The sequence below is a fragment of the Budorcas taxicolor genome, chromosome 4 (assembly GCF_023091745.1).
Source record: "Budorcas taxicolor isolate Tak-1 chromosome 4, Takin1.1, whole genome shotgun sequence".
Taxonomy (NCBI): domain Eukaryota; kingdom Metazoa; phylum Chordata; class Mammalia; order Artiodactyla; family Bovidae; genus Budorcas; species Budorcas taxicolor.
Window position 1 is genome coordinate 22430039 of NC_068913.1, and position 26830 is coordinate 22456868.

A 26830-nucleotide genomic window follows, 5' to 3' on the forward strand; every position below is an offset into this window, starting at 1 on the left:
GTAATTATTTCAGGACATACGGAAATGTAATATTTGGAGGAAAGAAAATCAAACAACTTCTCAAAAACAGAAATATCTTATTGATGTGATCTGATTGTTAATCTCAAGAAAAAAAAATTTAAAAATCTGAGGAAAGGGAGGCAGAGGATGAGATGGTTATATGGTATCACCAACTCAATGGACATGAATTTGAGCAAACTCTGGGAGATAGTGAAGGACAGGGAAGCCTGGCATGCTGCAGTCTATGGGGGCACAAAGAGTCCGACATGACTTAGTGACCGAACAACAGATACATGAAAACTATTTTATATGCTTCTTAGTTCTGAAGAGCCAAGTGATATTACACGCATGGTATCACTTAAATCAGCAACTGACATAGAAAAGAAACCTGTTGATAAGCGTAGTGGACTGGATATAGGTTATATAAGAAGGATATGGGTGAGAAGTTTCAGCCCAGGCCGTGCTGTTCTGTTATCCCTCAAGTGGTAGATATTTGCATTTTTCAATGAGCTTAGAGGGCACAAGAAACTCCCTTTGAAAGTGTTGGCCTCACATTTTACAAACTCTATCTAAATGCATGTCACTTGCCACAGAGAAGATTAAGTAACCATGAGGCAGCATTTTATTGGAAAATGACTATTACTATTTTAAAAATGTATGTAGGAAAGAAAATTCAACCTGAACCTCTTGTTTTGATGTTTCAGGAGTAAACAACCTGTCACTTCAAAATTTCTAAGGCAGAAACTAAGCCATGTTAACAGGAGTTATAGGCAGAAGAATAATTTTGATTTAATCTTGCGTAAACTTGAGGAAGGCTTTTCTCTATTAGTATTTGTGATATGAAAGTGAAAACCTACATTAATATTCCAGCAACACAAGAAACGAAAAACCTATGATGCAAATGTGAAAATAATGAAAAGTGACATACCTTTCTAGTACACAAGTCCTTTTCATAGAGACCACAAACTTGACAAGCTCCATCATATATGATCATTATTTTGGGATTACTGAACCTATAACCATCATTCAGTTCAGTTCAGTTCAGTCGCTCAGTCGTGTCCGACTCTGCAACTCCATGAATTGCAGCACGCCAGTCCTCCCTTCCATCACCATCTCCCGGAGTTCACTCAAACTCACGTCCATCCAGTCGGTGATGCCATCCAGTCATCTCATCCTTGGTCGTCCCCTTCTCCTCCTGCCCCCAATCCCTCCCAGCATCAGTCTTTTCCAATGAGTCAACTCTTCACATGAGGTGGCCAAAGCATTGGAGTTTCAGCTTTAGCATCATTCCTTCCAAAGAACACCCAGGGCTGATCTCCTTCAGAAAGGATTGGTTGGATCTCCTTGCAGTCCAAGGAACTCTCAAGAGTCTTCTCCAACACCACAGTTCAAAAGCATCAATTCTTCGGTGCTCAGCTTTCTTCACAGTCCAACTCTCACATCCATACATGACCACTGGAAAAACCATAGCCATGACTAGATGGACTTTTGTTGGCTAAGTAATGTCTCTGCTTTAAATATGCTATCGATTTTTTTTTAATTTTAAAATCTTTAATTCTTACATGTGTTCCCAAACATGAACCCCCCTCCCACCTCCCTCCCCATAACATCTCTGTGGGTCATCCCCATGCACCAGCCCCAAGCATGCTGTATCCTGCGTCAGACATAGACTGGCGATTCAATTCTTACATGATAGTATACATGATAGAATGCCATTCTCCCAAATCATCCCACCCTCTCCCTCTCCCTCTGAGTCCAAAAGTCCATTGAAAAAGAAAAAAAAAAAAAGAGAAAGAATCTTAATCTGATCTAAAATTCCCTTTTAAAAAAAGTAACATTTACATGGTAACATCCAAGGATTAGGATGTGATATGTTTGGATGGACTTTATTCAGCCTACTACACAGAGCAGAAGTTTTAATTTAATAATTATCCTTATTAGAAGTTAAAATAAAAGTGTTAGTTGTTCAGTTGTATCTGACTCTTTGTAACCTCTTGGAATGTAGCCTGCCAGATTCCTCTGTCCATGGAATTCTCCAGGCAAGAACTAGAGTGGTTAGCTATTCCCTTCCTCAAGAGATCTTCCTAACCCAAGGATTAGTTGGTCTTAAAAAGAGCTATTACAGACCATGGATAAGGTATAAAGACACAAGTAGGAATGGGCATAATAGCAATCTATCAATACTTACAGTTGAGGAAAGTCTAATCACCACACTACATTACCTTTACATTTATATTCTACAAGTTATTGCCTTCAATGGAAATACTTAAGAAACAAACATTTCTCAATGTGGAAATGTAATTCTAGCCCAATAAATGTATTCCACCAAAACATGTACTTCAAGTCCAACAAATTCTGGTCTTCTGATAGGGTTGTTAGTTGCTCAGTCATGTCCAACTCTTTGTGACCCCATGAACTGTGGCTCTCCAGGCTCTTCTGTCCACGGGGATTCTCCAGGCAAGAATACTGGAGTGAGTTGCCATTTCCTTCTCCAGGTCTAATAGGATTTCACAGATGCAATTTTCATGATGGATGCATAAAGGAAGGAAATGGGATATTTCAACAATATTAGTTATGTTGGAAGTTTTCTTGCTACAATAAATTAAGGTTTGATTAATTTTTCCTTACTGTTCTAAGTTTTCCAACGTACATACAAGGTTGTTTTTTTGTTTTGTTTTGTTTTGTTTTTAATTTTCTCTGTATGTGAAACTTGGGAAATGAAAAAATACAATACAACTTTGTTTGTGGTTGTGTTTCCTGTTCTGTGCTACAACTATATTCTAAAAAAGCAATGTATTATCCTAGAAATATGCTCTTACATGTTATGTAGAGAAAGTGTTGAAGATCAAATATTGTTGAGAAATTTCAAGCTCAAAACAAACAGGTAGATTTGTTTGCATTAGAGTGATTTTATGTAAGAAATAATGAGTATTGCTGCTGCTGCTGCTGCTAAGTCACTTCAGTCATGTCCGACTCTGTGCGACCCCATAGATGGCAGCCCACCAGGCTCCCCTATCCCTGGGATTCTCCAGGCAAGAACACTGGAGTGGGTTGCCATTTCCTTCTCCAATGCATGAAAGTGAAAAGTGAAAGTGAAGTCACTCAGTTGTGTCCCACTCTTAGTGACCTCATGGACAGCAGCCTACCAGGCTCCTCCATCCATGGGATTTTCCAGGCAAGAGTCCTGGAGTGGGTTGTCATTGCCTTCTCCAATGAGTATTGCTAATAAACAAAAATCACTCTCTAACGTTGGTTTTCTGTGTATAACATATGTGCCTTTTCAACTGCTGCATACTTGTCCCACTCTGTATAAGTAAAGTTTATCAATAAGAAAAATAAATAAATAAATAAATATGCTATCGAGGTTGGTCATAACTTTTCTTCCAAGGAGTAAGCGTCTTTTAATTTCATGGCTGCAGTCACCATCTGCAGTGATTTTGGAGACCAAAAAAATAAAGTCTGACACTGTTTCCACTGTTTCCCCATCTATTTCCCATGAAGTGATGGGACCAGATGCCATGATCTTCATTTTCTGAATGTTGAGCTTTAAGCCAATGTTTTCACTCTCTTCTTTGACTTTCATCAAGAGGCTTTTTAGTTCCTCTTCACTTTCTTTAGATACCTTCAAGATATACGTAGTTCTATAATCAGATAATCTGTTCTAAGTGTAGTTTTACAAATTCATTATGAAATTTTAATACATATTTTATTTATAAATATGCAGATATCTTTTCTTTTTTACCTTTATTTGCCACTTCATGATTGGTTTCTCACCCATCATATCTATGGTACTAAACTGCTGAACATCAGCAGGCAACTGACAGTCAACAGTCCTGCTGTTTTGAAAAACAGTGTATGTGTAGAGGGCTTCTTCAAGGACCCGTTTACTGCTATTAAACTGAAAGCATAATAAAAAATCAAGTAACCTCTGTTAGATCATGGAAATGCTTTGCCAGTGAGTTACATATAACCAAAATATTAATTTTAAAATACATGCCTGGTATAATGGAATGCATAATGAAAAAATAAAACTGACATTGACAGTTTTATTCAGAATACATATGCATCCTAATTTGATATAAATTGCTTTTAATGACTCACATACTTCTTGTGGGTTCAAATCAAATAACTTACCGATATTAGCCATAAATAATGGATCCCAAGTAATGACTTGTAGCAAGATGGAACATATTTGACAATGCAGTTGACACATAGCAGACTGGTTTCCTACCCAGAAAATCCTTCACGTCTCTTGATCCCACCTTCTACTTGAAACCGCCCTTTCTGCCTCCGTATACATGGTTTTCAAAGGGCTTCTCATTTTCTTACATGACCCACCTCCCTTGACTACATCTGACTGGTCCATAGGTGGACCAAATCTATGCCAATGCTTATTTCAGATGTTTTAACTTTGTACCATAGAGGATGTTGAGGCAGCCTGGAGGCTTGAGTTACAAGATAAAAAGCTATGGAGCTGTTGATGGCCATGTTTATCATTACTTGGAGAAAGGTAATACCTAGTGAAAGGGAAAAATGAAGCTCATCAACAGAGACAAGCAGGACCATGGCAGATACACACACACATACAAATGCAGACACACTGAGTCTTCATGGTGTTTAAGTCCCAAGTTTAATTTTTTCTTTTTTTTTCCTGAGAATTCAGCAGTCAAGTTCCTTTTGGGATTTTGTGAAAAATGCATTTTCCTCATAATATCATTTTTGCTCAAGCTAGTTCAATTGAATTTATGTAACTTAAAACTAAATAAATTCTAACCAATTCACCCCATTTAGTAACTCAATGTCATATCATACTTAAACTTTAAATACTATTTTTCAGTATTGAAATGCATTGGTGTCTAAAGAAGTAAAGCAAGAATAATATTCTGGCTACATAACAACACAGAAAAAAGGATATATTTTATTACTAAAATTTAGGTTCAGATATTTAAAAAGTTTATGCCTTGGAATGTTTTTAAGGGCTCAGAGATAGGAGTATACTGATGTTTCAGTATTACAGGTCAGTAGGAAAAAGAAGGCAGGAACACACTAGTCTGTGGCTAGCAGAAGCTGAAAGAGTGAGCCCCATAACACATCTCCATGTTTAAGGGAGTGTGTACAGTCTAGCCTAGCAGATAAATCAGTGGTTCCCTTCCAGCAGAGGGGGATGACAACAATCATCAGAGGGTAGTCATGATATTGACACTTAGATGGATGTATGGACTCTTATTTTGGTTTTGGGTTTTGAAACAAGACTCCAGGCAATGACCAGGAATACAGAGGTTATTTCCACTCTTCTGTATAGACAGCCTACTCCAAATGAAGAATAAATAGGGTTCTCTTTCTTTTCCATTCAACAGTATTTTGTGAGTATCTGTATGGAATCCCTAGTGGCTCAGATGGTAAAGAGTCTGCCTGAATGCAGGAGACCTGGGTTCGATCTCTGGGGAAGGGAATGGCAACCCACTACAGTATATTCTTGCCTGGAAAATCCCATGGGCCGAGGAGCCTGGTGGGAGTCCATAGAGTCACAAAGAGTCAGACACAGCTAAGTGACTAACACTCACTGTCTTTCATATGGAATGAGAATATTCTAATAAAAAGAGATCATGGAAGAAAGAAAAACAAAATATTTTCTTATTGTTGTAACCAAGATTCAAATAAGGTGTAATGAGAGAAAGAAGCCGCTAAGTCTAACTAGCATGGTCAAGGAAGGCTTCAAAAGGCTACATTTCTCTTGAAAATGAAAAAGGAGAATGCCTTTTGGATACTGGGAGCAGAAATAGATGAGTGTCATTTAGGAAGCCTGGAGGGGGATACCATGTGAAAAAACAGTAATGCAGGAAAAAGCATAGGATTTTCCTAGAGTACAGGAAGTACACACCTGGAAAAACAGACAATAGCTGGATGATGAAGGGTCATTTGTTTCTAAGATAGCAACTTAGGTTTAATCCTATTAGTAAGTGATGGCATTCTTAATTCTGGATCACTTAAGTGATCCAGTTCTTAAAAATTGGATTCTGTAAAGTCCTAGATGCTTTTAGAGTGAATGAAGAAAATGACTGGGTGGATGGAGCTCTAGATAAAAGCTTGTTAAAAATGACTACTGAAAAAGTAAAAAAGAACATCTGTATTATGCCACCATTCATAGGGGAAAAAAAAAGAAGAAATTTATATTCTCCTCTGTGCAAAAGAAATTACTGCAGATGGTGACTGCAGCCATGAAATTAAAAGACACTTACTCTTTGGAAGGAAAGTTATGACCAACCTAGATAGCATATTCAAAAGCAGAGACATTACTTTGCCAACAAAGGCCCATCTAGTCAAGGCTATGGTTTTTCCAGTGGTCAGGTATGGATGTGAGAGTTGGATTGTGAAGAAAGCTGAGTGCCAAAGAATTGATGCTTTTGAACTGTGGTGTTGGAGAAGACTCTTGAGAGTCCCTTGGACTGCAAGGAGATCCAACCAATCCTTTCTGAAGGACATCAGCCCTGGGTGTTCTTTGGAAGGAATGATGCTAGAGCTGAAACTCCAGTACTTTGGCCACCTCATGCGAAGAGTTGACTCATTGGAAAAGACTCTGATGCTGGGAGGGATTGGGGGCAGGAGGAGAAGGGGATGACAGAGGATGAGATGACTGGATGGCATCACCGACTGGATGGACGTGAGTTTGAGTGAACTCCGGGAGATGGTGATGGAAGGGAGGCCTGGCGTGCTGCAATTCATGGGGTCACAAAGAGTCAGACACGACTGAGCACTGAACTGACTAACTGAACTGACTGTGCAAAAGAAATACAGCGAGAATAAACTAAAAAAACAAAGGATACTTTAGGAAAGTGGATGGAAACAGGATGGAAAGAAGGAATAATGGGGAGAGGAACACAGGGATGAGAAGAAAATGACACTTCTCTGCAGTGTATACCTTTTGTATGGCATCGACTATTAGAACCACTATATCACATACCTTCCAAATAAGTATATAACTAAAATCAACCAGAATGTGAAGGAAATTCAACGTGGAATAGAAATGCTAAAAAAACAAATCCAACAGTATTACAGATAAAATACATAAACACTCTAAACAGGGTGAGAAAGAAAATAGTTAATGTATGTAATTTTGGTTCTTGTTAGTGAATATATATATTTTTTCCTATAGTTCTGTATAGAGTTAGAGAATTCCAGAGTATACTCTTTATCAGATATTTGGAGGAGGTAAGTAATATGAGAAGAAATATCACAGTAAAAAGTATATCTGAAAGAACAAAATGTACTTTTCAAGAGAATATAAACCTATACAATTCTCTCGTCATATCACTTAATTGGAGTGTGATGATCACATTTGATGTGATGTGATATGATGTGATGATAACGTGGTTTATTCTGCCAAGAACAGTAGAATGACAACTTTCTTGAGCGACACTAAAGTGAGTGAAATAATATATATTACATTTCCTATTACATGTCTTATTATTTCACTGAGGTTAAAATATTTCATGGCTCATTTGGAAAGGCTCTACTCATAAAATCTTGAAATAAGCATAATTCTTGTGGATAACTATTTTCCAAAGACACATACGAAAGTTATTTCCTCAAATTCTCAATCTCAGAATGAATTGAGAGAAAAGTAATTAAAAAAATACTAAATTATGATTTACTATTGTAAGCTTCTAGCTTACCCAACGTAATAAGTACTTTCTAAATTTAAAGTACATTCCTTAAAATAAAATTCCACAAATAAAGAAATAGAGGATCATATAAATATCATCAAAAATAAAGTATAATTTGATGCACTAATATTCAAACAGAGTGACCATGTCTGTCTTATGTGGCTTCAAGAAAGAAAAACACCTGTTTTTTTTTTGCAATTTTCCCATATGAAATCTATAATAAGGGAAATATAAAGGATGAGCACAATTATTCCTAACTTTTTGATTTGTAAAAGGGAATTGTTCATATCTCTAAATCCTATAATTAAAGCACAGTATCTTCGATTAAAATGACCACCATTCTTTGTGTTTTTACATTTCAATAAAGAAGCTGATATCATTTGATATTATTTTAATTTCTTATTGTGAGTGAAATAGTGAGCTAATGCCTCAATAAAAATGATAAAAAACAGTTTAATAGAGTTAGGGAATGGAGAAGCTTTATGGTTAAGCAACTTAACAGTTTTCCTGTTCAGCTCTCTGAGGATATGACATCCTTTGAGATTATGTTGCTAATTGATACTCCAAACTAAAGTAAATTAACCTGAATAACTCATGAACTTAATTGTTTTTGACATTATAATTAACATATCTTCAGTTTAGTAACTTCACATTTAATTGAAGGTGATTCTTTGAAGCCTTGACCCAAAACTTTCACCAACACACAGTTATATTTTCAAATATTACAGAATCCAGCATTCTCAAATTCTATAATCTCAGGAACCTTGTCTTCAGAAAAAGATGATTGAAAAAATAGACCATATTTTCTTTAATTCCAGAAAAAATGAATTATTTTCAAGGCCAAAATTTAAAGCATATGTAAAATAATATTTTAAAGTCTATCCCCAATATTATTTAGTACATTAATTGAACTGTTAGATGTTAACAGTAATCTAGTATTAAAAGAAGTGCTACCTACTATTCAATCCAATAGAGACAGCATTACAGGTATCATCAGTGCCCAATTATACAGGTTTAATTAATATTTTAATAATATTTGATACCAAATAATATAAGTATTAACAAATTACTGCCACCCTGCGTATGTTTTACTTTTGCCATTTGGTTTATGTCATAGAGATACGTTACAGAAAAAAATGCTCTTATAAAAATAGGTTATGAAAAAATGCCCTTGTAATAAGATAATGTATTTAGCAATGCAATGTATTAAATTAGGAAACAATTCTTATCGTAAGTTTTAGGAAAGAATTATCAAATTTTGGGCATGCTGTTGTCCCAGTATTGTTGATATTTTTATGCATTATTGCTATCCTACATGCTACCATAATCTTAGGTATACTTCTCAGTCATAGGAGAAAATAATTTCTTTATCAGTCACAAATGACCTTCTTATAGTATTTCTCTCCTTCTGGTCATGGTAAGATTATTCATTATCTCTATCAGCAAGATCTGGTGGTTAAAATAGATAAATTCAGTATAAAAAGTAATTGAATCCTTTGTTTAAGAACTATCAAGATCTATGTGAATATAACTTTAAAAGCAATAGGATATAAAAACCCTGCTATTTGTATTTAGAGTTCTAAAATATTTATGAAAATTTAGAAAAATAATATTCTTTTATATATTCAAATGTTTACACAGCAACTTCTATTTTTCTGCTGTTATTCTAAATGTTGGAAATATAATAGTCCTGGCCTTCCTGATACTTACATTCCATTATGGGAGAGCAAAAAAGGAAAAATAAATATGAAGTGTACCATATAAGACAATGGAGAAAAATTATATTTTCAAAACAATGGAAAAAAGTATATTAACTATTAATGCATTAAGGGAGATAAACGCTATGGGGTTGTGTGAGAAAAACTATTTTATTTAGAATGACCATGGAAGGATTCTATGATAATATGGTATTTGAATAGAAAAGACAAGGAAGTCAGTCATGAAGATATGTGGAAGAATGTGTCAGTGAGAGGGAGTGGTAAGTGCAAAGGTCCTGAGGTAGAAGCAGGCTTGGCCTTTATGAGGAACAGTAAAGCTTCCACTAGAGAACACTAGAAAGTAATGACCTATGGAGGAATGGTGGATGAGTTCAGTGAGAGAAGAGTCTCAGATTATATAGGGTCTTCTAAGCTATAGTACGGAGAAGGCAATGGCACCCCACTCCAGTACTCTTGCCTGGAAAATCCCATGGACAGAGGAGCCTGGTGGGCTGCAGTCTATGGGGTCACTAAGAGTCAGACACGACTGAGCGACTTCACTTTCACTTTTCACTTTCATGCATTGGAGAAGGAAATGGCAACCCACTCCAGTGTTCTTGCCTGGAGAATCCCAGGGACGGGGAGCCTGGTGGGCTGCTGTCTATGGGGTCGCACAGAGTCGGACACAACTGAAGCGACTTAGCAGCAGCAAGCTATAGTAGGGCCTGCCAATTTTACTCTGAAGGTGATGAAGCGCCAACAAAGAGATTTAAGCAGAGGAATAATACAGTCTGACTTAACATTTCAAAGGAATCACTGCATGGAGAATAAACTTTGAGAGAATCTAGAATAATTCAGGGAGAGATAATGGTGGCTTGGACTAAGTTGGTAGCAGGGAAAGAGATAAAATTCTTTGAAACTAGAGGTGAATTTGCTTCTGATGGATCAAATATGAAGCTTGATATAAAAAGAAAAGTCAAAGTGACTATGATTTTTTAACATGAACAACTGAGGAAAGAAGTTTGCATTTACTGAGATGGAAAAGAGGAGGTTGGTGGCAGTAGGAGGAAAATCAGGAGTTACTGGTTTAATGATTATGAGAATCAAATTGACTTTCTAATGTCTTCCTCTAATTTACTGGGACAAAATAATGAGTAGATAGATTAGAAAAAAAACTAAGCATATTAGTAAAATGAGCAAAATATAAAGTGTTATCTTTATATATTTTATATCTTGAAGTTTTATCTCCATATTGGTCCTTTCACTGAGATATTTTGTTTAATAATTTACACTAAAGCACATATTTTATACAACTAAAACAGCTAGAAATGTTGAGAATAATGTTTCCAAAATAATATCTCTGATAATAATTATTTCATGTAGAGCTAGACTGCCCAGTAATTAATTTACTATAATATATAGTAATAATTATAATAAATATAATAAATATAATATAATATTATATATAATATAATAAATTATAATAAATATAATTCCAGAGGAGAACGGATTCCTGTGGGTAATCAGTATTCTCTTAAAGTCAGTAGGTAAATAGAATCAGAAGCCAAATTATACCAGAAAGTAGCTTGGGGAACTGGGAATGGGAGCAAGGGGGTTTCTTGAATCATCTTAAGAGCCTATGTCATCCATGAGCCTCCTCACAGGAGGATCACCACTCCTCATAGGAGGATCACCCCTCCTCACAGGCGAATCACCCCTCTCCCATGTCAGGCGCTTTGATGTCTGTGTTGAAGATCACTGAAAACACACTACCTGTGTTTCCTTCCTCTGACTCTCCTTCCCCTTTTAAAGTTTTAAATTTAAAAATAGAGCTTTTCTCCTTTGTATGGAAACAGTTAAGTGTTCACTGCAGAAAAATATTTTTAAAGCAAACAAATTTTACATTACTACTCAATCTGAGATAGCTATTATATCTTAATGCAAGTGCTTTGTAAACCTCTCCTATATTTCATTAATATCTTCTTCACCTGTCAATAAATCCACATTTACTCCAAAATTTTCATGAGTACAAAATGTTCTATTATGTGACAACATTATATTTAGGGTTTTGGTTAAATGGTTTTATTAATCACTGATTAGTACTTTTTCCCTCTTGGAAAAATATAATGAGTATCACTAAGGTTCTGCACATCCTTGATTATTTTACTTTGATAAATTTTCAGAACTAAAATTTCCTGAAAAAATGGCATGCATAGGTTCAGATTATTATATATGAATACTACATATGTTCTCTGGAAAGACTGTAACTACATTTTTACACTTGGTCTTGCATGAGAGGTGTTTGATCTGCATTTCTTTGATAAACTAATGAGGTTGACATTTTCATATTTTTGTTGATTATTTGTACTTCTGGGCATATTAGTCAGTTTTATTTCTTTGTGAATTGCCTATTTATATTATTTGCTCATGTTAATTGGACTGCTGACTATATATTAGTGCTGTATGAGTGCGTTCTATATTAACTGTATGCTTTATATGTAGCAAATATTTTCCATTTTTGATTTGCATTTTGGTTTTTAATGACAATTCAAATATATAAAGCTATGCTAAAAATTCTTACTCATCTCAATGCTATAAAAACATTCACTTAAACTTTCTGTTGCAGCCTGGCAGAGCAGAGACCAGAACCTGCCCCATGACTCAAGGGTGCGGCAAACCGCGTCCTGGTGATTGTCCTGGTAAGCATGCTGACCTGACATTCTTGGGGCAGGAAGTGCTCTCTGCTCCGCTTCACTGCCTACCCCTGCGTCCGTCTCCATGGAAACAAAACAAGTTATTCCTGTATTCCTGACCAACAGCAGAGCCTGCGCTAATCAAACTCCCCAGTATAGCTATTCCCTAATGATCTCATGTGACTTCTGCCAATAAAAGTGCGGGCTGGAAGGAGCCATTTTGTCCCCCTGGCATGAACAACAGGATGGCCCCCTGACTCCCCGCTTGCCAAATTATAGGGGTCTGTCTTTTCATTACGGTGCTCGCCCCCGTTTCAGGTCTTTCTCACCTGCTGTGCTGGACCTGGCAACTTCTACTACTTTCATTTAAATTTTAAATTTCATTCACTTGGAATTTACTTTTTTGGAAGATGAAGGGAAGATGACCTTAAAATGCAAATAATCAGTTTACAGATATTAAGTATTATTTTAAAATATATAATCTTGGGTCTGTTTCTTGATTTTCTAATCTCTTTCATGTATCTACCAGTTTATTCCTGAAGCAGAATCATTTGTATTCATTTCAAAAATAGTTACTACTGAATATTTATTCTTAATTATGTATTTCATCTCTGCCTAATATACTGTTTATTGGATGTTATAAAAAATACTTTTTATGAATAATCCACTGTTATCATACTGAAATCTTAAGGCACTTTAGATTTGACAGTTTTAACTTTGTTGTGTCTATTTGTGTGGTAAGTGAAAAAAAAATGTATTCTGAGATCAGTGTTAATTGGTAAGTTATTTTCTTAAAAAAACTAACATTGGAAAATAATAGCACCTAATTTAATATAGATGAAATTCAGATTTGAATCCAAAATCATCAGCAGAAAAAAACAAACAGTACTTTTAACAGTGCAGAATCATACATACTGTTCACTTATCTTGATATTGCTGGTTACATCTTGGCTCTTTACAAATAAATATGGCTGTGATTCATGCAGCTGACCACTGCACATATCGAAAGTAACTACTTCACCTTCTTCTTTGGCAACAAAGCTGCAGTTACATGACACAGGATAGTGAAAACTTCCACAGTCCCCCTGACGTACATGGACTTCAAAATCATGTGGCATACTCTTATAAAGCACAAATGTTCCATTCTTGAAGTTATCATACATCCTATCGTTAACAGAAGTCAACTGCATTAAGAATTGGTATAAAATATCACAACAGTATGTTATAAACTAAATATGTATTAAATTTATTTATATGCATTCAATATATTTTGATGCAAGAATGGAAAATCTATATTCTAATAGCTTCATACATCACAACAATTATTTGTAGGTTACTAAATGAAACAAGGTAGTAATAAACACCCAAATCTTTCTCAGTACATTTTTCTCCTGTGTCATCACTTCAGTCAGTCCGACTTTCAGCCTTCTCTTTCTGACACTGCTTTCTTTCCCCTCAGATACACTATGTACTTTGTTGTGTATGTCTCTCTCCACCCATACAAACGTAAGCCTCGTGAGGTCAGGGGATGTTTGTTTTGTGCACTTCCATACTGCAACACTTAGAGTGTGGTTTGCCACTTAGTTATTACATGGCTAATATTGTTGAATTATAACAAATTAAATTAATAGCCACTATGCTTTCTTCAGGTTTTTCCACTAAAGCTTCTAAGTTTAGCTTTAATCATAAAGAAGTTAATTCTAATCATAAAAGATTGTTATATGTGGGGTCACCTCCTACAAACTTTCAATACCTTTTCAAACTTTTGGAATTTCATTTGTTATTGGTGGGGGGGGCTCTATATCTTTTTGCTGATATTAAATAATTTTATTAACAATGATCACATTATAATTTTTTAAAGACAAAATGAGCTGCTATCACAAAGAAAATTATGATTCAATGAGGAGGTATTCTTATTATTTCTTTAGCAACATCTTAAAATCATGTATTTCCCAAAACAGTATAACTGAGTTTAAATCCTTCTTTGCAGGTATTAATAGCAAGCTAGTTTAGGTTACTGTTGGGTCATTTTGCTCAGTTTACTTTAAGTTCTAAAGGCAGACATCCAGGTATTCATGATGGCTACAACAGTTTTTCCCCTGAGTATCCTTGCAATGAATTAGAAGTGGTTAATTTTTAAAATAATTATATGTGTTAGCTTAATCATCTTACCTAAACCTTCAATATTATTATTTCAATATCATGTAGAAATGCAATACAGTACATATCTCTAGAATAGATAATTTAATCATTATGATAAATAAATGGTCAAGCTAAAATGACTATATTTATAAGAATCTTCATTTTTACAAACTCAGCTTCACAATTATTCTGTATATTTGAAAAGAACTAGACTTTAGGGCAAAAAACATTTCACATGAACAAATATTTAGAAACAAAACAGTGATGTTCATACATGCCTTCCTTTTTAATCTTTCAGTGAAGAGGACTAAGAAAAAAAATAGTATAATGTTTAAAACAAAGCTACAAAATCCAAGAAAAACACAAACTACCAAAGGAGAAAGCTTTCAGGAACCTACCTGCCATCAAAGGTGATTATTGTGGATCAGTAAATGAATAGCACTAAGCAGCTGGGACATCTTTCACTCTGATCTTAAAAGCAAAGAAATTTTCCCTAAATATTACTATTAATTGTTATTTAGAGATATACAATATATTTTCTAACAAACTCAGTGAATTTTTAATCAGCTACTATTTTATCATAGTTATTAAGGTAGGAATTATTTAAAAACTGAAATAGCTCATTAAATAATTTTGAGATGAAAAGTTTATAAGGTATAGTGATAAAATACACATATTTTTAAAGCTTAGTTTATAAAAAGATTTTTATAATTTGTTAACCTGGATGCTGTCTGAAATGTAGCTGTTCCACAGGAAATTCTCATGAACTCTAGGTTCTACTACAATATTTGTGACTCTATTCCCATCTTGTGAAAAATCTGTAACCACAGTATAGTAAACAAAGCTTGGCTGCAGGTTCCGGTAGCACAGGATGATGTCTGGTGAAGGTCCACGGGACAGGAAGACAGTGCCAAATTTAAGCCTAGCTGTTCTGTACCTATTTTAGTGAACAAAATACACAGAAAATTTTCCTAAGAGAAAATACCAACCAAAATCCATAATAACATAAAACAGTGAATTCAGAATTTATTCTTAAATTATTTACTCTTACTTAAAAATATATTGGTAATTTCTGCCTAAATAGGCCAAAGCTATTGAACTCTACCTAATCTTTACAAATAGTTAATCAACATGTGTGTAAACATATATACATACATATTACTACTTTTCATAGGTTATAAATTCATATGCTCTTGGAAATAATTTAGAAGCAATATAATTTTTTTTTGTTTCTGTAAAGAAAACAATGTAATTCTAACACTATGAAACATAATTAATTTTTTCTTTCTAATTCTTTTAGGCCTTAGGTACAGATAAATCTTAGGGCTTGAACTTATATTCTATCTATCCATTGTTGAGGGATAGCAATGATTACTGAAACAGAGTTCACCAAGCAGATTTAATTATTGATACAGAGTTCATTTTAAAAAACAGAAAAATCAAAACTAAGTAATTCTATACCAGAAATAAATCCTCAGTCTCTTTTCACCTTCCAAATGTCCCAATATATTCAGAACTTTGAGATGCTTTTTGCCTTGGAACAAAAAATACACACAGAAATAATTTGGAAAGAAAAGAGAAGGAAGAAACTCTAGAAATTTGTGTAACTAAACAAAATGGATAGAGTCCACCAAAAGCTGGCTATAAAAGAAGTTTGTTCTCACATCCCATTGGTGAATACAAAGTCCATCTGAGATAGGCTCACTGCATAGATTCTAAGTTCCTGAAAAAGTTTTCTCTTCATGCATTTTTTTTCCCTAGGAATATATACTTTTCCCATATACATAACAAATAACAGAAACATCTAAACTCTTAGCCATCTCCCTAAGGTGAATATGAAATATATCTTGCTTAGATAGACCACAGACATAATTTCCCCTAGTCTATGATATGAGGGCCAAGTACTGTTCTTTTTAAGACTGTGAAAAAGCAGTGGGGTCTTTCTAGAAATATAGTGCATGTGTGTGCTCAGAGGTGCAACCATGTTTGACTCTTTGCGACCCTATGGACTGTAGCCCACCAGGCTCCTCGGTCCATGGGATTCTCCAGGCAACAATACTAGAGTGGGTTGCCACTTCCTCCTCCAGGGGCTCTTCCTAACCCAGGGATTGAACCCAGGTCTCTTAAGTCTCCTGCATTGGCAGGCCAGTTCATTACCACTAGCTCTACCTGTGAAGCCCAGAAATAAGGTAGGAGACACCAACTTCTGCTCTATAGGAGTAGAGATATAATGAAAATATACTTAAAGAAGATGAGATGAAGAATATCAGGATGAAATAAATTTTATCCAGAAACAAAGGAAATTGTTTTTAATTGACAAATAACAGATAAACTTCTAAAATGTAGGAATATATTTAGGCTGTTTTTGTATTATTTTAACAGTGCTTATCGTGTTGAAAGAATTTAGAGCAGGCAAATATACTTTAAAGTACACCTGGAAGGAATTCTTTGCCTAAAACAATTTTGGAAGATGTCAATCACATTACTTTCTTCCTATTATTCCCCATAAACTTTGGTAAAATTTGCATATTATGCAAATATACACAATAAGCAAATAGCTTGAAGTAGACGTGTCAAACAGCCTGAAAGAGAGGGTTTAATTTCATATTCTGGGTTGTATTTAAAAATAAAGTGTTGCTTATGGTGCTCCTGAAACCCGAGGGAATAGTTGGGTGTTACCTAAGCCTGTTGAGTATCAAGCATGTTGGGATAGCCTCTTTTGATTCTTTTTTCTGTCTCTATAGTCATCTGTTTTTCTGGGTGAGTACTTCCCATGAGGCAATCTCTTAGCATTTTTATCCTTTTGTTTCTCTGATTTAATTAGGTATAATACAGATGTGAAGACCTAGATACATTGCACTTGGTGTATTTAATAAATAAAATTTTATGCCCTATGGTGAAAAAGGTATTAATATATGAACAGAGTTATAATCTCTCTTGAAAATTATTTTATTTATATTTTACTTGCTTGGTCCCTATATCAGAGGCTTGGGGGAAAAAAAAGAACTCAATCAACCCAATCACCGCTATACACAGTTTGTCCTCTCATAGTCTATCTTGTTCTGAGGGAGAATTTCAGCTCTCTCTGTGGCTGTGGCAGTGACATACATGTGACCGTGTCATGCAGTCTCCATAACTAGTAATTTAAATGGAAGACTTTGAAAGCAAAACATCTCAAACATGAGCTTACATTAGAGAGCAGAGTGAGAAGAATGCCTTATGAGATTTGTGTTACATAAGCTTGAACTTTTAGCATAACTTATCACACCTTCCTCATTAGGGATGACTTGGAAGATCTTAAAGACCAGTGTGTCCCTCAATCTCTGAAAACAAAGCAAAGAGAAGAGTAAGTGGAAGGATGAGGAGAAGGAAAAAGAGAAAAAAGAGGAGGAAGAGAAAGATAACGATGTGGAAACTGTTTATTATTGTCTCTTTTTCCTAACTTGTGCTTTGAGCCCTAGAGGGATAAATGTGGACTGCAATATAGATTGCTTTGGCAATCATAAATTTGGCCCAGTATTATTAACATGATTGAGTTGTAAAATGATGTAAACATGCAATATAATTAATTATATGTGTGCACTCCAGTGACTTCCTGAAGGAAAAAGACATTGGTTATTATTTGAAATCTAATAATGAAATGGATTTAGCATATTACCTTGATCAACAGTTGTCAGTTTTAATGAGATGTTGCACTCCTGATCGAGCTCACTGAATCCAATAGGACAAACAATAGGAACTGTGCTCTCTTTCCTCAACTGGTATTCATTCCCATCTTCAGATATAGTGCTCAATTCAGGTTGTAACTGGTGTAAGAAAACATGTAAAGCAATCATGTTAAAATATAATTTATTTCTAAGATATGATAATTTTGAAAGGGCATTCTCCTCTATAGCTCCTGTTTTGCTGAGTGAGCTGATGATAGCAATAAACTATAAACTAAATAGAATTTTTTAACTAACAAGATCAATTAAAACCAAACCCTTAAATACATCAGCAATGCACAGAAGAGTACATGGAGTTGCTGTAATGTTTAGAGTTTAGGCACAGTTTTGTTCCACAACACATTTTAGGCAGTCTGGTTGAAGCCTGCCTTCATGATTCTGGTTCAAGGCAGACAGAATTTTTTTCTGAAAAAAAAAAAAAAAAAAGCAAGTATATTCCAACTTTAGTTCAGTAACAGGACCTCAAAGCTCATTGGCACTAGAATTATTTGAGCTATTTCTCAAAAAGTACAAACTCTTGGGTCTCAGCATGGAGTCTGTGATGTGGTTCTGGAACCAGCAGCCGCAGATCACAATGTGGAGACACAGTTCCAGAGGAATAACCTTTCAAATCTACACCCACTGCTACATACCTTAATGCTGGCAAAAAATTCTAGGCTTTCGACAGCTAAACTTTGTACATGTGGGTTCTCCAAGAAAAAGATGGAAGCACTACAAAATATCTATGAATACAGTTAACAAAAAGTCATTTAGCAACACAATTATGGAAGACATATGGATAAATTATTAAAGTACTTTAACTTTTGGTAGATTGTGCATAAGATACAACAGAAAAAAGTAATTTAAAAGCTTGCTTGAAAATTGAGAAAAAGTCCGCTATAAAATATTAATTATTTAAACCTCAACATAAATCAGTGTTTTGTAGACTTTGTACTTAAGATGTTTTTAAAGGTGGATAATAAGTGACATTATCATTGAAAAAATAGAAACTTTTTTCCAGAATAAAATTATATTTTAAAACAAGAAAGGGACATAAATTCATAAGGGTTCATTGATAATAATCAGTGAATTACTAAAGCAGATACTCATATAAAGTCACTAAGATTACTGATTAATCCAGTTATCACTGGAGTTGGCACAACTCCCAAGAAAAAAAATGGAAAGAAAAACATTACGCTTTATATCCTGAGGATAAAATTTATATTAGAATATATATATATATATTTTAGCATTTTTGTTTTTCATTTTTATTGGAGTATAATTGCTTTACCATGTAGTGTTAGTTTCTGTTGCACAATGAAGTAAATCAGCTGTAAGTATACATATATCACCTCCCTCTTGGACCTCCCTGCCCCTCCCCACCTGTCTAGGTCATTCAGAGCACTGAGCTGAGCTCCCTGTGCTTTGCAGCAGGTTCCCACTAGCTATCTATTTTACATGACTATATATGTGTCAATGCTAATCTCCCAATTCGTCCCCACTTCCAATTTTAAAATCCATTTTTAAAAATTAACACATTTATGAAAATAAAAGAAAATCCAACTTTTTGAACATACCCTGTCTCCGCTGAGATTTATACCATCCAGTTCTAAAAGAGAGAATACCTGAACTGTGGTCTCTTGTTTCAGTTTTTCTTTGATTTCTTGAGAAGAAAGCCTAGATCAAGCTATGTGAAATCCCACCAAGTTGTTTGTAGGGAAAACAGCAAACGCACACCTACAGAAAAGCCTGGACTCAATAAGCTCCACCACAACCTTTGGCCTTCCTGGAGGTGGTGATGATAATGAGACAGACAGCTGACCTGGTGGGAGAAAATTTGTAGTTGGTCATCTTAAAGAGTTGTTATGGGAAAGCTCATGAAAACTGTAACTCAGGGATTTATATTAAGGAAAAGTAAAATACATTTAGAAAAGTAATTATTCTCTAGCAATCAGAAAAGTACCATATTCTTACTTTGACTCACAATCTCATAGATATTGATAGCAGAGAAATACATCAGCTTATCAAACTTGTATTAATGCATGTTGAATATGACTACTCTTGAAAAGTCTATCTCTTGAAAAGTAAAGGAATTTACTTTCTGTTAAGCAATTATCTTTTCTAAAAAAAGGAACAAATAAAATAAGATTTCTACTTTATAATTTCCCGTTATAAAAATAGTCATGATAATGCAAAATCAAATGCTTTACCCTTTTATAAGTTACTCTCATAACCCAATCCATCATTACTCTGGGTTGAAAGAGATGTTCATTACAGAAGTGATTATACTATGTTAGTGGAAAATATTCAGAGAAGGAAATGGCAACACACTCCAGTATTCTTGCCTGAAGAATCCTGTAGGCAGAGGAGCCTGGTGGGCTGCTGTCCGTGGGGTCGCACAGAGTTGGTCATGACTGAAGCGACTTAGCACGCATGCATGCGTTGGAGAAGGAAATGGCAACCGACGCCAGTATTCTTGCCTGGAAAATCCCAGGGACAGAGGAGCCTGGTGGGCTGTCATCTATGGGGTCGCACAGAGTCAGACATGACTGAAGTGACTTAGCAGCAGCAGCAGTGAAAAATATTAAGTGTTAAACAATAGTCATTCTTTTCATTTTTCTGAGGTTAAAGAAGTTTAAAGTTTCTCGAGGAACTCAGGAGGATTTTACAATTTTTATCCCTGGGCATTTTTAAGATTAAATCGGGGGAATCTAAATGTTTCAAAATAGCTTTTGATTTTTTTTTTGGTTCTGTTTTAGAAAAGAGAAAAATATCTGACTGATAAATATTAAAAGTAAGATTTTTTAAATGTCCTAAAATATACAAATATTTTCTATGATAGGCACTGTAATTAATTTTATGATAATCACAAAATAATTTTCTCAATTCTGTAATGTAGATTTGGAAAATTCTGAGACCTTAGTCTAAATGTGAGGGGAACAAACATGTAATTTCAGATATTTTAAAGTATTATTTGTTAGATATCTAGTTATAAAATCCCAATAACAAATGAACCATCCTCAAATTAATCTAAGTAATAAAAATTTTGCCAAACATTTTAAACATTAGGCCAAATCATTATCTAGATTTGAAGGAAATAATAGACTACTTTGGAGTATATATGATTTTTGAAAAATTACATATCTGAATGAAAATTTTCTACTAAATAAACTTTAAAAAATGTTGAATTTATTTCCAAATAGGGAAGAACTATCTATATAAATGATTACTAGGAAGAGATAACAAATGACTGAAAAGAAAATAAATCATGAAATTAATTTTTGAATCAATTGGCATCCTCTACTTGGGTAAGCTAATCACTGTTTGCAACAATGTGGATCAAAAAAAATTTGCTAAAATATAAAGAAAAAGATTTCAAAAACAACAACAGATAAATTATTTCTGCTTGAAAGGCACAATTATCACTTTGTCAATTCTAACAAAACACTTGCTGTAATGTATTCTCTGTTTTATCCTGAAGCTGTATCTGTTGACTTTTGACTCAACATTTTCATTCAAGTGTTACTTTCTCAAATTGTGGGACTTTGTGCTGCAATTTTTCCAGTTAATTACACAAATATTCTGAGTATCATAACAGGTGGCTTAAATTTATTGTTTATTCAAGAGGGAGAAGTGATTTTACTTTAATATAAGTATATGATAAAGAAAATCCAAATCTATAATGCAGAAAAAAATTGTACTTTATGGTTAATGTTACTATTATTAAGGATACTATTTTATTCTCTTATAACAGGGTATAATCAAACTGAGACTTTGAGATATACAATTGCTTGTTTAGAAAGCACTAGGAAAATGGGCTGGAAAATCCATTTGCAAATGAAATAGGGCATAGAAAAACAACACAGAGTGATTTACTTTGAGGATTATTCTAGTACCAGTTTTTAAAGACAAAGAGTTGGTATCTAAATTTTATATTATTTATCCTGATTCATTTTATGTCAACATGGTTTCAGTTCAGTTCAGTTCAGTCACTTAGTCGTGTCCAACTCTTTGCGACCCCGTGAACTGCAGCACGCCAGGCCTCCCTGTCCATCACCAACTCCCGGAGTTCACGCAAACTCATGTGTATCGAGTCGGTGATACCATCCAGCCATCTCATCCTCGGTTGTCCCCTTCTCCTCCTGCCCCCAATCCCTCCCAGCCTCAGAGTCTTTTCCAGTGAGTCAACTCTTCGCATCAGGTGGCCAAAGTATTGGGAGTTTCAGCTTTAGCATCAGTCCTTCCAAAGAACACCCAGGACTGATCTCCTTTAGAATGGACTGGTTGGATCTCCTTGCAGTCCAAGGGACTCTCAAGAGTCTTCTCCAACACCACAGTTCAAAAGCATCAATTCTTCGGTGCTCAGCTTTCTTCACAGTCTAACTCTCACATCCATACATGACCACTGGAAAAACCATAGCCTTGACTAGACGGACCTTTGTTGGCAAAGTAATATCTCTGCTTTTCAACATAAAGATACTTTTTTCAGATATATTAAAGATACTTTTTTCAGACATATTAATTATACTTTTTTCAGATACATTAATTATATGTCAACAATTCCTCTTTCATTCAGTATATCACCGTATAATTATCAATATATTTTATCAACAAACCCCACAAAAAGGCTAATGTTTCAATAAACAATTTTAATTGCTGCCCCCTATTAGCTAGACATCATAAATTTTATTAGACAACTATTTAGAGTTTTTTGTTACAGGAAAGGGGCCTTAACATTTGAAATAACTGTTAAAAATTTATATTAGAAAATGAAAAATATAGATTGGGAAGGGACCACCATGAACATCTTTGGGTTTATCTTTCAAGCTTATTTGGTACAAAGTGCCAAGACTACTACTAAGGTTAAAGTATGTATTCTTGCATTATAATATTGTTTACAGAGTATTTTATCATAATGCGTGCATCAAAAATATTGAATTAACCAGCAGGTACTGGATATATGCAATTCTTATCATATTATTTGAAAAATGCTCCTATAACTAACTTTAAATATTTCTTTAGGTAGATTTTGAAAGTGGAATTCCTAGAAATAAAAACATGTGAATTTTTAAGGCTGTTGAGATAAATTGCCAAATTTTCTCATGAAATGATTCTACCAATATACACATGTATCTGTAGGACATGAATATACCCAACTCTCTATACCTCTGCCAGTTCCAAGACTATTTCTTAAAGGCATAATAAAGCAATTTTTATTTTTGATATCCACTAGGCTATTTGTTGAATATTACTGTAATTCAACACATAAAGTAAGTTACAGAAAATAAAAACCTTTTGAAATTATTGGTTTATAAATACATTGTTAAAAACAAACTGATACTTATGAACACAGTCACCTTCAATTTCAGTTTCATCGGGCCTCATTGGTAGAAATTCGCATCAGAAACAGTTGCAAAAGGTTAAGGTTTATAGATTCATCCAACTGACAAGATAAATAGGTTATAGATATCTAAGAGGACAATTTTTGAGAAATATGTTTTAATGTAAGTTAAGATTTACTAGTTCTCATTTTTCTAATACTTTTTTTCCCCCCTTTTCAGGATGAGATCAAATGAAGATAATTTGGAATCATATTCTGAAACAATTTTATATCTTTCATATCTTGGATTCCAAATTTTAGTCTGCATTATTAAGTAATGAAACATTATAATCTCCAGAAATTTATAGCAGTCACCTGGACATCTCTTCCTTAGGAGTTGCCTCCTCCAGAGTCATGCACAGGATTATAAAACTGAGTCTACCCCTGTCCTGGTAGTAATTATACCCAAATGCCAAGTTTAGCACATTATGAACAAAGATAGGCTCATCAGATTGCTTCTCAAAAGAATTTAGAACTAAAGAGAGATGAGGAGTTGAAAGCTGAGACAGGTTAATAATGGAGCTCTATAGGGGTATGTGTGCTTAGTTGAGCAGTCCTGTTGGACTCTGTGACCGTCCCTATCCCCCATTCCCCTTCTACCCAGTGGAGCCAGTCAAGCTCCTCTGTACATGGGGATTCTCCAGACAAGAATACTCAAATGGGTTGCCATACCCTCCCCGAGGGGATCTTCCCAACCCAGGGATTGAACCCAGGTCTCCCACATTGCAGGCAGATTCTTTACCGTCTGAGCCACCAGGCAGATTCCTACGGCTAAGATTATGGAGTTGCTCTCTTGCCCACACTTTCTGAGGGATTCCATTTAACTCTTCCACAGATTCAATGACATATCCTAAAACCTTAGTGTTGATTTTTTTTTTATATTATTTCTACTTGTTTTCTGTTATTTGCAACCCAAATCACCATGTGATTTTTCTCGTGCAATTTTTTTTGGTTGTATGTAGTTATATTCATGACAGATGTTGCTCCATAGTTTTCTTGTAATGTCTGTTTTACTTTTGAAACAATGGTGACGTCTGGTAGGCTGCAGTCCATGGGGTCGCTGAGGGTCGGGCACGACTGAGCGACTTCACTTTCACTTTTCACTTTCATGCACTGGAGAAGGAAATGGCAACCCACTCCCGTGTTCTTGCCTGGAGAATCTCAGGGACGGGGAGCCTGGTGGGCTGCCATCTATGAGGTCGCACAGAGTCAGACACGACTGAAGGGACTTAGCAGCAGCAGCACAGAAGTTTAATGGCAGGCCACTCCAGTACTCTTGCCTGGAAAATCCCATGGGCAGAGGAGCCTGGTGGGCTGCAGTCCATGGGGTCGCAAACACTCGGACATGACTGAGCGACTTCACTTTCACTTTCACTTTCACTTTCATGCATTGGAGAAGGAAATGGTACCCCACTCCAGCGTTCTTCCCTGGAGAATCCCAGGGATGGGGGAGCCTGGTGTCTGTTATTCCTGATACTAGTAGTTTCTATCATCTCTTTTTTATTGATTGAATTGGCTAGGAACTTATTAATTTTCTCGAATTTCTCAAAGAACTACTTTTTAATTTTCTTGAGTTCTCTGTTTTGTGTATTGTTTCAGTGATTTTCACTCTGATCATTATTTCCATTTCCTGCTTACTCTGGGTCTCATCTGTACTTCTTCTAGGCTCAGTGTATAAGCTGAGGTCTTTAATTTGTGACTGTTTTTCTTTTCCAATATAAATGTTTAGTAGGTTTTTCTTTTAATTAACTTCAAACTTTTCCTAATATTCTAATTTCCTTAATTTAGGGCCTAGAATGTGTTATATCTCAGTAAATGCTTCATGTACAATTTGTAAACAATACTGATTGCCTAGCCTCTTCCAATTTTGCAGTTTGTAGATAATATGGATTTTCTAGTCTCCTCCACTTTGCTATTGTTTCTACATGCTCAATTATTGACAGATGCATATTAATCTCCAACATAGACTATAGATTTGTTTATCTCTTCTTGAAGATGGATAAGTTTGCTTCATATATTTTGAATCTCTGTTATAAGGTACATTAAGGATTTAGATTTTTATATTGTGTTGTTGAAGTGACTCTTCTATCATTAGGAACTGAATACTGCCTTTCCATGTAATATTCTTTACTCTATAGTCTTTGTCTATTAATTTAGCCACTTATATTCCTTGTGATTTGTGTTACCTAAGTATATCTTTTTCTGTTCTTACACTTTCAACCTCATTTTTAGAAATCTTTAAAGTTGGTTTTTCTAGGCAGCCCATAGTTGTGTCTTACTTTTCTGTCCAATTTGACAGTTTCTGACTTTCAGTTGAGATTTTAGACCATTTTTGTTTAATTGATTATTGATATTGTAGGGTTTACATTTACCATGTTGTTGTTTTCTGTTTGTCTTATTGGCACTTTTCACATTTTTCTGCCTCAAACAAACAGTATATTTTATGATCCATTTTATCTCCTTGTTGGTTGATTAGCTATGCTATTTTATTTTTCCATGGGTGCTGTAGGCTTTCTAGAATACAATCTTAATTTCTCATAGCCTATTTTCAATTGATATGTTGCTTCTTCATGTATAGCTCAAGGACTATTTTGCTAACTATGTAAAATGTGAAAAATATTTTTCCATGCATTATTCTAATAAAAGCATTCAGTCTTTTTGTTTGAATGACACTGTTTACAATTATAATCTTAAATCAATGTTTCTCTTCTTATTTGGCTTCTAAAAATCACTAAGTGTAGATAAATTGTGTGAAAATGACATATGAATTATAAAAAACAAAACCTAGTCATGAGAATATACTATTAAAGTGAGGTTTTTTTTCTTAATTTTTGCTTTTTTGATTGTTTTTAAGGTAAATATGACTGACTGTTGCCTACCCAATCACCATAGGTTTGGAGTAGAAATACATCCACGTTAAAAAACATTTCATAGTCTCATTGAAGATGAGACTGAGAAGAGCCAGGGAAATCTGAAGTAGTTGTGATAAGGTTTTTCCCAAATAAGCTCCTTAAAAGGGGGCAAGTTTCAGTTACCACAAGACCTCTTTCAGCCTTTGGGTTTTTCATTTTATTCTGTCTAAAAGCAGATAAAAAGGTTAAACCTGCACCTTCACCCTGTCACCGTGCAGGAAGAGCCTAGAGACTCACAGACACCGCAACCTGGCATTGTAAAGTGGCCAAATCACCATCATTATTGAACATTTGTCCCAGATTCTTGCTAAGCACAAAAAAGAACTTCTTAAGAGGATTAAGTGACATTTTTGTTTGCTATCTATGACATTTAAGTGAAGTCTAAATGATACTTCAAGGTAAGCTTTTACTGGCATATCAGAGAGGATAATTATGTATATGTTTGACTAACTTGTATACTAAAAGTAAAAAATAACAATCATCTCCCTTTCCCTAAAACCAGTAAGAGGATTCAATATGGAGAATGAGAGAAATAATTCTGAATATTCAGGCTTGAGAAATTGAATGAGTAGTAATATCAATAAAACAGGAAATATTTCTTACATTTTAAGGGCATGTTGTGAAATGCAAATTTTAAT

General features: G+C 34.8%; 1 protein-coding gene across 1 annotated transcript in view; it reads right to left on the reverse strand.

The window, feature by feature from the left end:
- VWDE (von Willebrand factor D and EGF domains) overlaps positions 1-26830 on the reverse strand; it is a 99788-nt gene that overhangs the window by 66968 nt on the left and 5990 nt on the right. Inside the window, 13 exon segments of the mRNA XM_052639080.1 lie at positions 929-1028; positions 3738-3903; positions 8301-8432; positions 11943-12135; positions 12966-13218; positions 14595-14616; positions 14619-14667; positions 14917-15044; positions 15047-15133; positions 17855-18002; positions 18554-18643; positions 19478-19722; positions 19999-20021. Coding sequence (XP_052495040.1) covers positions 929-1028; positions 3738-3903; positions 8301-8432; positions 11943-12135; positions 12966-13218; positions 14595-14616; positions 14619-14667; positions 14917-15044; positions 15047-15133; positions 17855-18002; positions 18554-18643; positions 19478-19722; positions 19999-20021 — 1636 coding nt within the window.